Source organism: Ammospiza nelsoni, chromosome 5 (genome assembly GCF_027579445.1).
Source record: "Ammospiza nelsoni isolate bAmmNel1 chromosome 5, bAmmNel1.pri, whole genome shotgun sequence".
NCBI classification, from domain to species: Eukaryota; Metazoa; Chordata; class Aves; order Passeriformes; family Passerellidae; genus Ammospiza; species Ammospiza nelsoni.
This window is the reverse complement of record NC_080637.1, coordinates 48,339,838-48,352,038: the sequence shown is the minus strand read 5'-3', so window position 1 is coordinate 48,352,038 and position 12,201 is coordinate 48,339,838. Positions and strand designations below refer to the sequence as shown.

The following is a 12,201-nucleotide window of genomic DNA, read 5'->3' as shown; positions in this document are numbered from 1 at the left end:
CTCCTTCAAAGGAGAAATGAAAATTTTTAGTGGAAAAAAACTTTATGCAGCGTATAAACAATCATGTCCAGTAAGTACTATTCCTTTTTTCCCACTAGCTGAATTTGTACACTTCAGTTTCTAGAATTGTTGCAGTAAAGTACTGGAATTTTTGATTTTTTTTTTGTTCCTGATATTGAAGAGAAGTAGGGAAAAAAATTCAGGTTCCAAAAAATACCGCTACAATAGAGTACATTCTGCCAGCTGCTCCCAATGTTTGTCCCTGTGTTGTGCCTTCTCTAAACTAAGCACTGATGTAGATTATATTTCAGTCTAAAGCAGAAATCTGACTTTTAAGTTAAAGTAAGTTAAAAATAAGAAATATATCATGTCTTTACCTGTGTAAGCTTGCTGCAAGTGAGCAGGCAGAGGTGAGTGAGACAGCGTTGCTGCATGCTGAGCACCTGGCTGTAAACTCTTCAGTAAGTCTGGAGGGAAAAAAGGGAGAACAAAGATAAAAAATAAATCTTGAGGAGAGAGGCAGTCTCTGTGAAAGAAAGTTTTTGTTTTTATAGTCTAGCAGTAGCAGCTTATCTCCACAACAAAGAATAAATACCTGATAGCATTCTGATGGTTGGAATAAGTCAACAAAGACAAACCTATTCAAATACAGTTAGTCAAATGTCAGAGCAAGGACCATGCCTTGCTATTGGGATGCAACTCTTCATATACTTTGGTTTGGCAGAAAGACCAACATTTCATATAGCTTCCATATAAGCGTGAAAAAGTAAATGCCATTGTGGTTGACAGTTCTTCATAAGAGAGCTGTTTGATATCTGAGGTTGTCGAGTTAAGGCTACTTTGAGGAATCACCTTAAGTCTCTTACTTGAACTGTGACATTTGAAGACTTTTAAACTCCTTTCTAAAAATAAAGTATTATAAGTTAACCCAAAAAATGTATGTTCAAAACTGAACATATACTGTGAATATAACAATGAAGTTAAGCTTATCAAAGGTGATTTATAACATATAGGTATTATGTAAAGAAAGTTTTTACCAGTGAAGGAATCCCATTTACTCTCCTGTAGGGATTTTTATGAACCAAATCCAAGCGTCTCAGGACTTGATTGCTTCCCTACTCAATTTCCACTTTAAGGATGCATCTTTCCTTTTAGCACAGCATCATAATTCCACTCACTCTGAGTTAGGCTGTGGTGGAAAGCCGCTGAGGTAGATCCCGAGGTGGTTGTCACTCCAGCTGTGTCCGTCCCAAAGCCAAGCAGCTCCAAGGGAAACTGGAAGGGCACAGTCACAGGAACAAGGCCACCCAGCATCCCAAAAGGAGTTAATGGTGCAGACGTCACGTTCTGACTGGTCACAGACAGGGGTGATGCCATGAGAGTCAGAGGTGAGGCATTAGCCAGTAGTGATGCTCCTGCTGTTGACTATGCAAAAAAAAAAAAAAAAAAAAAAAAAAAAAGAAGAAGCAGTACTTCAAGACTTTTAAAGATCTGAATTGTATTCTTTAAGGGTATAAAAATCAACTATTCCCTGTTAAGTGTTGCTCTGTTGAGAAGTATATTAAACTATTAATGAATATCCATTTATCCACCCAGGAAGTTTTCCCAGTGCTCATTTGCTAAGCAAGCACAATTATATTGCAGATTCAGACATAAAAGCATGGTTCATCTATCATGTTTTTCTCATCAGCCTTAGAGCTAATTTCCTTGATCTCCTTTCTTATTATGCACTAGACCTACAGTCACAATGTAATGCAATATCTTCTATTAGGTTAATAATATGAAATTATCCAATGCAGATCTGAAGTTCTTCAGAAGTACAGTGTTACACCTCTCCCCTTTGCAAATCTGGGTCTTAACAGAACATTATTTCTAAAGAGGTTGCCGAGAAACAATGAATCCTGAAAATTAAGATTCATATGTAAGAATCCCCAAACTTAAGAAGTCACGTTAGCAAAATGCATACATACATATGTTGAAGTGTGTATGCACATGTCAGAGGAAAAGACAAAGGAAAATAATGTCTCCACTCTAAATGTCAAAATGAAGTTAAATTCACTGCAGCTTTAAAATAAAAATGCAAGATTAGCCAGAACATTTTAGCTACAACAGCTCCCAAATCACATTAATTTCTGTAATATTAGATCAGCTTGTTCTTGTTTAACAATCTTGCCTTCACTGCATATAGAGTAATTTCATATGCTGACGTTCAGTTCTCTAATTATCTACTACAAAACAGTTAGTATAGAAAGCACTTTGAATCAGACTCCAACTCAGATATTGTAGTTATTTGAATTAAAAAGACTCAGACGGAATAGGATTACAAATCTGTGCATTTTTACAAGTAAGCCTCAACTAAACCCAAAATTTAGAATCATTTTAATGAACACATGAGCTTAAAATGAAAATGACATTTCACTGAGTTCTGTAATAACAACTTACAGAAAAAGCAAAGTGATGAAATCTCCTAGCATGGATAAATTTTTATTACCAGTTTTGGTCTTAAGATGTTCCGATGAAAGCAGCTAAAGAAAGGACAGTTTCTTCTTATTAGAAAACACAGTATTTTAGAACAGTGGCCCTGTAAAGGGCATTTACCTACAGCTGATGTTCCTAGCAAATGTTTATGTTGGTCATTTTAAAGGTACCAACTTCTACAACATACTCTATCCCACAAGTAGAAAAAAAGAATGTCAAGCATCAACACACTATCATTCTCTTTTGCCTTTAAAAGTACTAATTTCACAATAAGCTTAAGTACAAAAAATTGACAACTGTTCATTGTCTATGTAATCTAGTAAAGAGCAACAAAGTAAAAGCAATACAGTAATGTTTTGCAACTGTGAATTTGTTGAAAAAATGCCTCAAAACAAGCTTTTGTAAAGTGCTCTGCCAAGATCTTGCTTACTCACTCAAAAAGGAGAGAGAAATACAGTGAAGAAAAGAGCTACAGAGCACACCCTAAAGGAATCGCAGTTCAGATGTTTCTATTTGACTCATGTACACTAGCTCTTAAAAGGGTTCATCCTGGTCATGAATCTGAGTAATTAAGATCCTTAGAAGTCTAAGCTAGATTCTGCTCAAGAGTACTGATGGTAGATAGAACTTTTTAAGGAAATCACATATGTACTCTTTGGCTTTGTGTCCTTAAGATGTAACTTTCTGTGAGGCTTCAGCAAGTATAAACTTGTATTCTGGTAAATAATGGTGTAAACCAGAAGTGGAAAGGAGGCAAACACTTCTTGGAAGCTTCCTAGTTAAGTACACCTTTATTATCACATTGAAATAATCTAGTTTCATCTGTCATGTAAGCAGACCAGAATATTATAATGACCAATGCAGGTACCATTCTCATCTTCTAACAGCATCTCAAATAGGAAGTAAATCCCTAAGGCCTTAAAAGAAAGGAGATTCACTTTCAGTCTTATGTGACGTTGTAAGAGGAGTAACTTAGTCCTTAGTACATGGTTCCTAAAAACTAGTCTGGAAGTGATGTTGGCTCAGCAGCCAGCCATTAGGCCTTTATAGCTAAATAAAACCTCTTATCACAAATCTCTTCCCCTTTAGTGTACTTGAACTGGGAGATAATTTAATTCCCATCTTTCCTTGAATGCACTCCACTGACTAAGCTTCACAGTGCACAGCAGCAACAGCCTTATTCCATGGTTTATCTTCTTTGATTGAACCATTTTTATGAAAGTAATTTCTGAAGTGTCAGAAAGCCCAAATGAAAGGTCTCAATAATTATTTTAGTGATACCATATGCTGCTCAGTACCTTTAGCTGATTTACCCCTTTCTGTATACCAACACACCTTATTTTGCTGTATTATAGTACGGACTCATGTTAGTTATTATATACCACACACCCCCACAATTCAGTGCCACAACTCTTCAGTAGAACTGTGGCCAAAATGCATTTCATTACTTGGGTGACCATTGTTTCTAACAAAAAAAATTACTTGCCTTTAGCTACAGGAGGGTTTGCCAGAATTCATCTCAATCAGCACAACACTGTTTACTTCCCTTCTCAGTCATGTTAAAGAACTACCACACCCATTTCACATTTTGTTCTACATCACAGCCATTGCATCCACTGAATTCTGCTGACTGCACCAAGAAGAAACAACCCTCTTCCCAGTCGATTCATTGTAGCTCTTTTTGTCTCCTCCAGGCACCTTCAGGAGTACTCAAACTGCACTGTACTTGGCTCAGCTCTTCTGCAGACCCTCTGTGGTACCTCAGGGGCCTGTACACAGCATACAGGCTGTGGATCTCTTTGCCATTCAAAGCACCCAGAGTAAGTGAACGCTGTGTCAGAGCCTGTCAGACTTTTACTGTTGACTCTTTCAGTATAGAAGGATGAAAGACCATAGAAGTGTCTTGTAAAAATAATCTTCCTCCTGTTATTCAGCTGCATTAAGAAAAATTTGATGGCAAACTAAAAGATTATAAAATATTGCCAGAAGTCAAGTATACATCACTCCCATGCAACAGAAATGTTTCAAAATGTTTCACTATTTAGAATAATACTACGTTTTTGAGTTGCTGTATACCAAGAATATAATTTAAAGCAATACTACTTTTTTGCAAGTATTGATGACTTCAGCATAGAGAGCACTAGAAAGAGGAAAACATCAAATCATCTCAGTTCCCAGTAAGAAGAACACAACCTAGGAAAGCAGGTTGTCTTCTGAGTAAATAATAGGTTTATATGTTTCAGAACAACAGTATTTTCAAAATATTTGTTTTGTTTGATTTGTCGTGTCTCTAGCGATAGTATAAGCTTTCAATTTCTAGGGTATTTATATAATAATGGGATGTCTCATTCAGTTTGACTAGATCCTACACAATAAAATACGGTCACAATACAAAAGAAAAGCCCTCGCAAGTGTTAATTACAAGTCTTGAATTACACTTAACCACAGGCAACTGAACTCTAGTTTTGTAGTAATCATGAAGTCTGACAACAAATGTACGAAGACACCTCTTACATGACCACCATCATTATAAATACGTAAATATGAGAGAATGCACAAATCAAATAATGCAAGTAACATACCACATCCCTGAAAATATGGTCACACAAAGCTTACCTTTCCTAGCGCTGTTAAAAGAAAAAAAGTGAATTCTTTTCCACAGTATAGACTGACAATTTACAGTGAGGATTTGTTCCACACTGATGCTTGCATTTCACATCAGCTGGAAATACATATTCTTTAGTGTGAAACAGTTTCATCAGTATCAGCATTATGCTTAGAAAGGTAAAAAATTAAATTAATGACATTTACAAATCAGGGTAAAACATCCTAAGAATGCTTACAAAATAAATGTGATAAACATTAATGTACGGCTCAAATGTAAACTTGTTTGATGCATACCTGCACGCTGGCTGCTACAACTGGAGACCCTGAGGCAGAAGATGGTCTGTGTGGAGTTGACAATTGTTTAGTAGCACCCTGCGTTCCACTTCCTGCTCCCCCAGACAGACTAGTCCTACTAGCTCCACTTGAGTTAAGGTTACTGCCTCTGCTGGCAGGTACATTCATTCCAACTCCACCCAGATTATTTTTACCAACAGTCCCAGAAGGAGAAGAGTTGGGCAATTTTGAAGAAGCCTGAGGGTTTTTTGCAGGCTGAAGGCCTGAGGTGCGATTAGAGGACAGCAAATTCACTGTGGGAGACTGCCTGCTGATATTTACACCACTGGTCTGTTTATGAAGGGGGTTGTTGCTGGAGTGACTACTCTGGGAAACTAGTGCACTTGAACTGGAAGAACTGGGTGTTGTTGCAGGCCTGGGGGATGAGGTGGACTTGGATGAAAATTTAGGTGATGCATTGGGCTTGGGTGTCACAGAGGGCTTAGATGAAGTGGGCTTGGGAGAGGCAGCAGGTTTGGGAGAGGCAGCCATGGAGAAGGGAGGCTTGAAACCCTGGGAAGAAACTTGTGACACCATAGCCTTGGCTAAATAGTTACTAGAGGTAGAGGTGCTGCATGTTGTCCGAGAAACCAGTGGGTGAGACACTTGAGAGCCACTTCCAGAGGAAGGATTAGACAAAGGCAGGCGATACACTACAGACTTATCTTGAGCCTTGATCACTGGTGATGAGCAAGAGAGTTTGGGATTACTACTCAATTTCACCACAGGATTGCTCTGTGATTTACTAATAGTTGCTTGTAAGGGAGATACGTATTTCTGTTGTACAGCTGAATGCTGGTGCACCTTTGTCACTTGTGATGTTGAGGAAGTACCACCTTGAGCCTCAGCAGATGATACCAAGATATCCTTGGTTCTTTGAGAGGAGGTGGAAATAGCTGCTTGAGTCTTAGAGGAAGAAATATGAGTCTGAGAAGAGGAGGAAGCAGCTTGGATCTGACTTGACCTCTGCAGTCCTTGTTGAAGTAGTTTGGCTGGCAAAGGCTCTAAGGAAACCTTGGGATTTTGAATTGAAGATCCAGCAATAAGGCCTGAAGAGATACCAGTGTGAACTAAGTCCTGGGGTTTCTTTGGTACTGGCCCTGTATGACCAGCAATAAGACTTGATGAATGGGATGTTTGAGTGGGCTCTACTTTCTTTGAAGTTGCCAGAGGCAACTTACTCATAATGCTTGCTAGTTTCTCTTCCCTCAGCCCAGGGCGAGGTCTGGGTGTTGTTGTGTCTATGGTGGACCCAAGAGGTGATCCCTTGGCACCATTATTGATAACTGCAAGAGCATCAGAAACAGAGTCCAGTGAGGGTGGGTGGAAAGAGAGGTCTTCATCCAGTGAGTCATCCAAGCAGATGGTCTCTGGAGCTGCTGTGCAGCTAGAGCTGGCTGGGGTGCACGCAGCTGCACTGGAACTCAGTACAGAAGCACAACTTGAATTGACTGAAGATATACAGGTTTTCTGTTCTTTTTTTGGACTGGAGTCCTGAAAATGAAGGGATAAGAAACATCAGGTTCAACAGTCTTCCTGAAATTGATTTAAGGTAATCTTTAGAGTAATACTTTTATGCAGACTTTTAATACTTTAAAAAAGACTGTAATACTTTTATTTCAGTAAATTCAGACACACCAAAGATCTACTACTGAAATTTTCATATTAAGATACTTATGATATCTAGGTGCTGGAGCCCTGTGTGCTAATTCAATATTGGATTTAAAAAATCTAGTGTTGTTGCTCCACATAAATAAAAGTGTCCATACAGTGAAGAACAACCAATATTGTGAAGAATAGGGTAACTATTCTGATCACTTACTAAAACTGCTACTGAATTAAGACAACACCTGGTCATGTCAAATGAGGACCTCTATACTATGGTATCCTTCCAACCACACTGTTTTCCAGTGATGCTAAGTTTAACATAAACTGAAAACACACAAAGCACACATTCAAAAATGTGAAACATCACTGCAACTAGTACCTCTTCATAGTCAATTTTCAAAAAAACTACATAGCCTAAAGGGGCAAAGTTATACAGAGGTATTTTGTACTACATTCTTTGAAGTAATGCATCACCAAGCCAATAAGGACTGCCTGAAAAACTTCCTGCAAGAATTTTTCAGGATCAGAGGCAGAAACAGGTTGTATTAAATGGTCACACTGGACCATTAAGTGGTATTCAGATATTTTAATAGGCTTTTACCTTCACTTTGGGTTTAGGGGCCAGAATCACTCTCTTCTTTGCCCTAAAACAGAAGGGATAAATGTTCATCAGAAGACCAAAACAAAAGGCAAGTAATTTTCATTTTAAGTGTTACCTTGATTATATCCCAATGAACTAGAATGATGGCTACAGGAGTCCAGCTTAAATAATAAAACATCCTTGAAATGAAAAATGGTTTAAAATATAGGGGGAAAGAAAAATAGCACACTATCAATTCATTTTCCTGGTCATGTATCTCTATGTAAATTAGTTGCAAAATCAACTGAATTGATGATATAACCTGACATATAGATCAGGGTATATACAGAGAGCTGGTTTTATTTTTCTGGTTTAGAGGAACATTAAAATAGCAGTTAATTTCAGCCTCTTAATATTATCAGTTTGCTTTGTCTACACTGAAGTCTTCTAGAATAGCAATAGAATTTCACTTTTTACGTTGACATTTTTGTTCCTGAGGAAGATGCTTCCTATTCTCATTTATTTCAAACTGGATAAAAACAGCTGTTTCTTCCCCCCACAAAAGTGGTTTGTTGCTTATCGACTATTAAAACAGTTGATGTAATTTGTTTGTTGCAAGAAGTAATTTAGCAAACTGTCAGATTTTCTTCTGCAACGTACACAAACTGCAGTTATGCAAGCAAGGACAGCATTAAGGATTATTAGTTATCGGCTTCAACTTAGAGGTTCAGCATTTCACACTTTATTTCTTCAAGGGCAATCAACAGATTTCCATCCTGTAGGCAATATTTGATCCTTTCCTAAGCAACTAGAAATACCTGGTTAAAAAAAGACTTTAATGTAGGTGGACCATGACTCAGTTTTCATGTTATGTAGAAAAATATGTTAATCATATTTATCACAAAAATTGCAATTGGGGTGTTATTTCAAGCCATAACAATTTATTTGAATTCTGACTGAATGTGGACAGCTCCAGAGAGGCACACAGTGTTGTCTGAAAATGAAGATGATAAAATCCCACTAAGATACACAGACTTCTGTGATTAGAGGTATTTTTGAGGAAAAGAACAAAGTAGGAAGTACTGCAGTCTGAGTTCAGTTTAATAGGCTGGATGCCAAAATTTAGGCAGTGTGCAATGCTTTGAGTAAAAGGTATTAATTCAAGAATTAATACCCCTGGAGTTATCTAGCCACTTCACAAGTGAGTTAAAATATAATGCCACAAGAATGTTACAGTTATATGCCTAAATTAAAGCATTAAAGAAGATTATAAGCATCACTGTAAGTATCTTCAAACAAATTCCAAAGTACCTCCCTTTCCTTCCCTCTGTCTAAAACAGGTAGCAGGAAGATGAGAAAAGATGCCCTGCACAACCTAAAGATCTTGTAAAGCAAGTTGTCCCTACGATACTCACGGAGCAGAAGTGAGGTGATTGTGAACACTTCGGCTTTCCTTAAAAAGCATCCTAAAAGAGTGGTGAGAAAAGAAACATGAAATGATTCTACAGACAGACAAACAGCCTCTGACCACCAAATACCCAAATAACCTTTGGTTTTCAGAACTAGCCTTTGATTATCTGTCCCCAAGGGAACTAATGATTACTTTGCAGTGCTGTCATGGTATAGGTCTTGGCATCCATAAACAGAAGATCTAAAGAAATTATAATACTTTGCTGTTGCAGTGTGCTATTATTTTCCAGGTTATTGTTTGATTTGTTGTGTGGTAGTTTTTTGGGCTTTTTTCCCCTTGCTTTTGGAGTGACACAGACCTGTCTTTGTTATTCAATTGAGCCAGGTGTCCGTTTATCTCTTTGCTACTTAGCTACTTTTCTGCCAAGTTTCAAACCCTTTCCTCCCACATCCAGTTGTTAACCCCTCCTGTCCCAAGCAGTTTTTCTCCCTTGTATCCTTTGCCCTTGTGCTCCACTCCCAGTTCTCCTGATTAGCTGAACATTGTATCCTGCCTTGAGACCCGCCCCCCTGTATAAGCTGTTGCTTGCCCCCAGCTCATTGTCTGGGACCCTGAGACTCGGGGAGTGCAACATCAAATAAAGTAACCCGGTGCCACCTCAGGCCCGTGCTGCTGCTGTCCTTTTGTTCTGGGCTGCACCTCCGCTGGTAGCTGGGATTCTGTGGGGCCCCAAAAGTGGAACCGTCGCCCCCCACTGTCACCATCTAGCTGGGACATGAGACACTGTGCCTTTATGCTCAAAATACATCAGTAAACGGCCAAGCAAAAATCAACATAAGAGAATGCTACCTTCTTCAACTGGACAGAAGAAATACACTTTGAATGCTCTCTCCTCAAAGACTAATTAAATAGTTCAAATATAAAAAAAAATACTATTGTAAACTCTTCACACTACAGTCCAACACACCCAACACACTGACCCATAGTCTTGTGTTTGTGGTTATTAATCTCTTGTGGTGTTTTTTTAAAGCAGAGAAGATAAAAGTCAGAACACAGTAACCAAGCTTGTTTCTAGTTTTCTTCAGTACTTTTAGTACTGAATGAACTTTAGTAAAAGTTTTGGAAAGTTTAGTAAAAGAAAAACTTGAGGCTATTGTGTATAATTTCTCTGACTTCAGTTACACTGGACTGACACACACATATTACTACAGAGCCAAGGAACGGCAGGAGCCAGTTTGACACATCTCAATACTTGCTGTGCCTTTATTCAATGTTTTCAGCTCCTTAGTTGCCAAGTGGAAAGTGAAAATGATTGCTGACCTGTACCTATCCAACAGCTTACTACTAAAATGCAGCTATGAATAGACAATGAACACTTGGTCCCCTTCCTTGTTTCCAGATAGGCAAACTAGGAAAGGCAACATTTTCTTACAGCACTGCCATCACATGGATACTGACCACACCATGAACAGCTGTCTAAACAAGAGCTTTTCACCACTGATAATATAACCTGCAGAGCTGCAATAATTACAAAAAATCTGAGTATCCAAAAATCTCATGTCATCTAGTAAGAAAACACTGATCCTCTCACTACAGTTCAGTGCCTTACTTTTCAGATTCTATTTCCAGCTTCATTTTCACATTTTCTTCACCACACTAACCTCCAAATCTGTATTGCATTGTTCCATCAGAGACTACTGAACACCTATGAAGAACATCATGGAGCAAAACCAACATTCCTTGTTACATGTTTAACGTGCTACCTCCTGACCTATACAGCTTCTTCAGAATATTTCCCTTCCCACCTCCTTCTTGGTTCTTTATCCATTCCTTAATATTTTCAATTTGGAAATGAAAATTCAGAACTAATCACAGGCCCCAGTAATTTGTAGCAGCATCCTTCAAAGTGAAAGACAAAATTTTAAGTACTATAAAAGGACAGAAATCAGACATGGTACAAGGAAAGGACAGAGCAGTATATGAAGTCCCTTCCACCCTTAACAATCCTTTGATTCTGTCATTTCCAGTTATGATCAATACCTTCCCTCTTCCTTCCCTATATAGCTATAAGAAACATTAAACACAGTTAACTTTGAAAGTGCAAGAAATTTTTCTCCTAAACTAAAACCACAAAGTCCTGATACCATAGACCTATCCTGATCAGTAGGAATTCCTTAAAAAATACATGGTCAATAGATCAGTTTTAGGATTAAATACCTAATTTTTTTTCAAGTTTATATAGTTCCTTCTCACTTGAGGCCATATATAAAAATGAAAAAAATTATAAGCCTTCAGCATAATCCCTAACATAACATCCCAACAAAATGAACATTCAGAATACAAATTACGTAGTGTTTTAGGAATTACCACTGCCAGACTGCAGGAAATACTTTCTTTTCCTCTTTCCATGCAAACCTGTTTGCCTACAAATTATATATTATAACTTCCTTAACAGAAAACAAAAAAGTGCCACTCAGTAGATACAGGACAATTTGTAAATCATTATGGTACTAAAACCACCCAGTTAGTAAATAAAGTGTTGGTGGTCAACAGGAAGTTATGATCTGTCACCTGTTGGGGTTTGTTTGGTCTGTTGGTGGTTTTGGTTTGTTTTGGGGGGCATTCTGGTTTTTTGTTTAGTTTTTGTCTTTTGTTGTTGAAGCCAATTGTATGGATAGTTTAAAAGCTCATGGAAATTTTCAGCAGACTTATCCAATGGAAAGGAGAGAACTGTATGTTTTATGGCTTTCCAATTCAAAGTTTAAACATGCTTCACTTCTATGTATTCTTGAATCACCTCACTATCTCTTGACTATTTCTCCATTATCATCAGTGATCTTTCTGTCCTATCTTCCATTCTTAAACTAAACTGGGATTCTCTGTCTCATCTAATTCAATAAAATCTTCCTAACAGATAACATCAAAGTCATTAGTCTACTTACACAAAAAATTAATAAATTGAACCAAAATTAGTCAGCTGTATGCCAGGAAGTATAAAACTTCATTTGTTCTTTTTGTTACTATTTAACCAGCTATTTCTCCACTGACCAATCATAGAAATATCTCAGTACAGTTATTTTTACAGCTTGAAACAGATTTGACTAAACTAAAATCAAGGTATTAATGAGCAAGTTAAGCAGTTGTATCATTTTGCTTTTACAACCAGATTGAGGTTTGATGAAAT

At 37.8% G+C, this 12,201-nt stretch overlaps 1 protein-coding gene across 1 annotated transcript in view; it reads right to left on the bottom strand.

Annotated features, from left to right (window-relative positions):
* Positions 1-12,201, bottom strand: part of UBN2 (ubinuclein 2) — a 52,438-nt gene that overhangs the window by 9,767 nt on the left and 30,470 nt on the right. The window contains exons 12-16 of the mRNA XM_059472660.1: positions 9,022-9,072; positions 7,628-7,670; positions 5,380-6,912; positions 1,179-1,425; positions 378-467 (exon numbers count right to left, since the gene is read on the bottom strand). Of these exons, the coding sequence (XP_059328643.1) occupies positions 378-467; positions 1,179-1,425; positions 5,380-6,912; positions 7,628-7,670; positions 9,022-9,072 (1,964 nt within the window). The remainder of the gene's footprint in view (positions 1-377; positions 468-1,178; positions 1,426-5,379; positions 6,913-7,627; positions 7,671-9,021; positions 9,073-12,201) is intronic.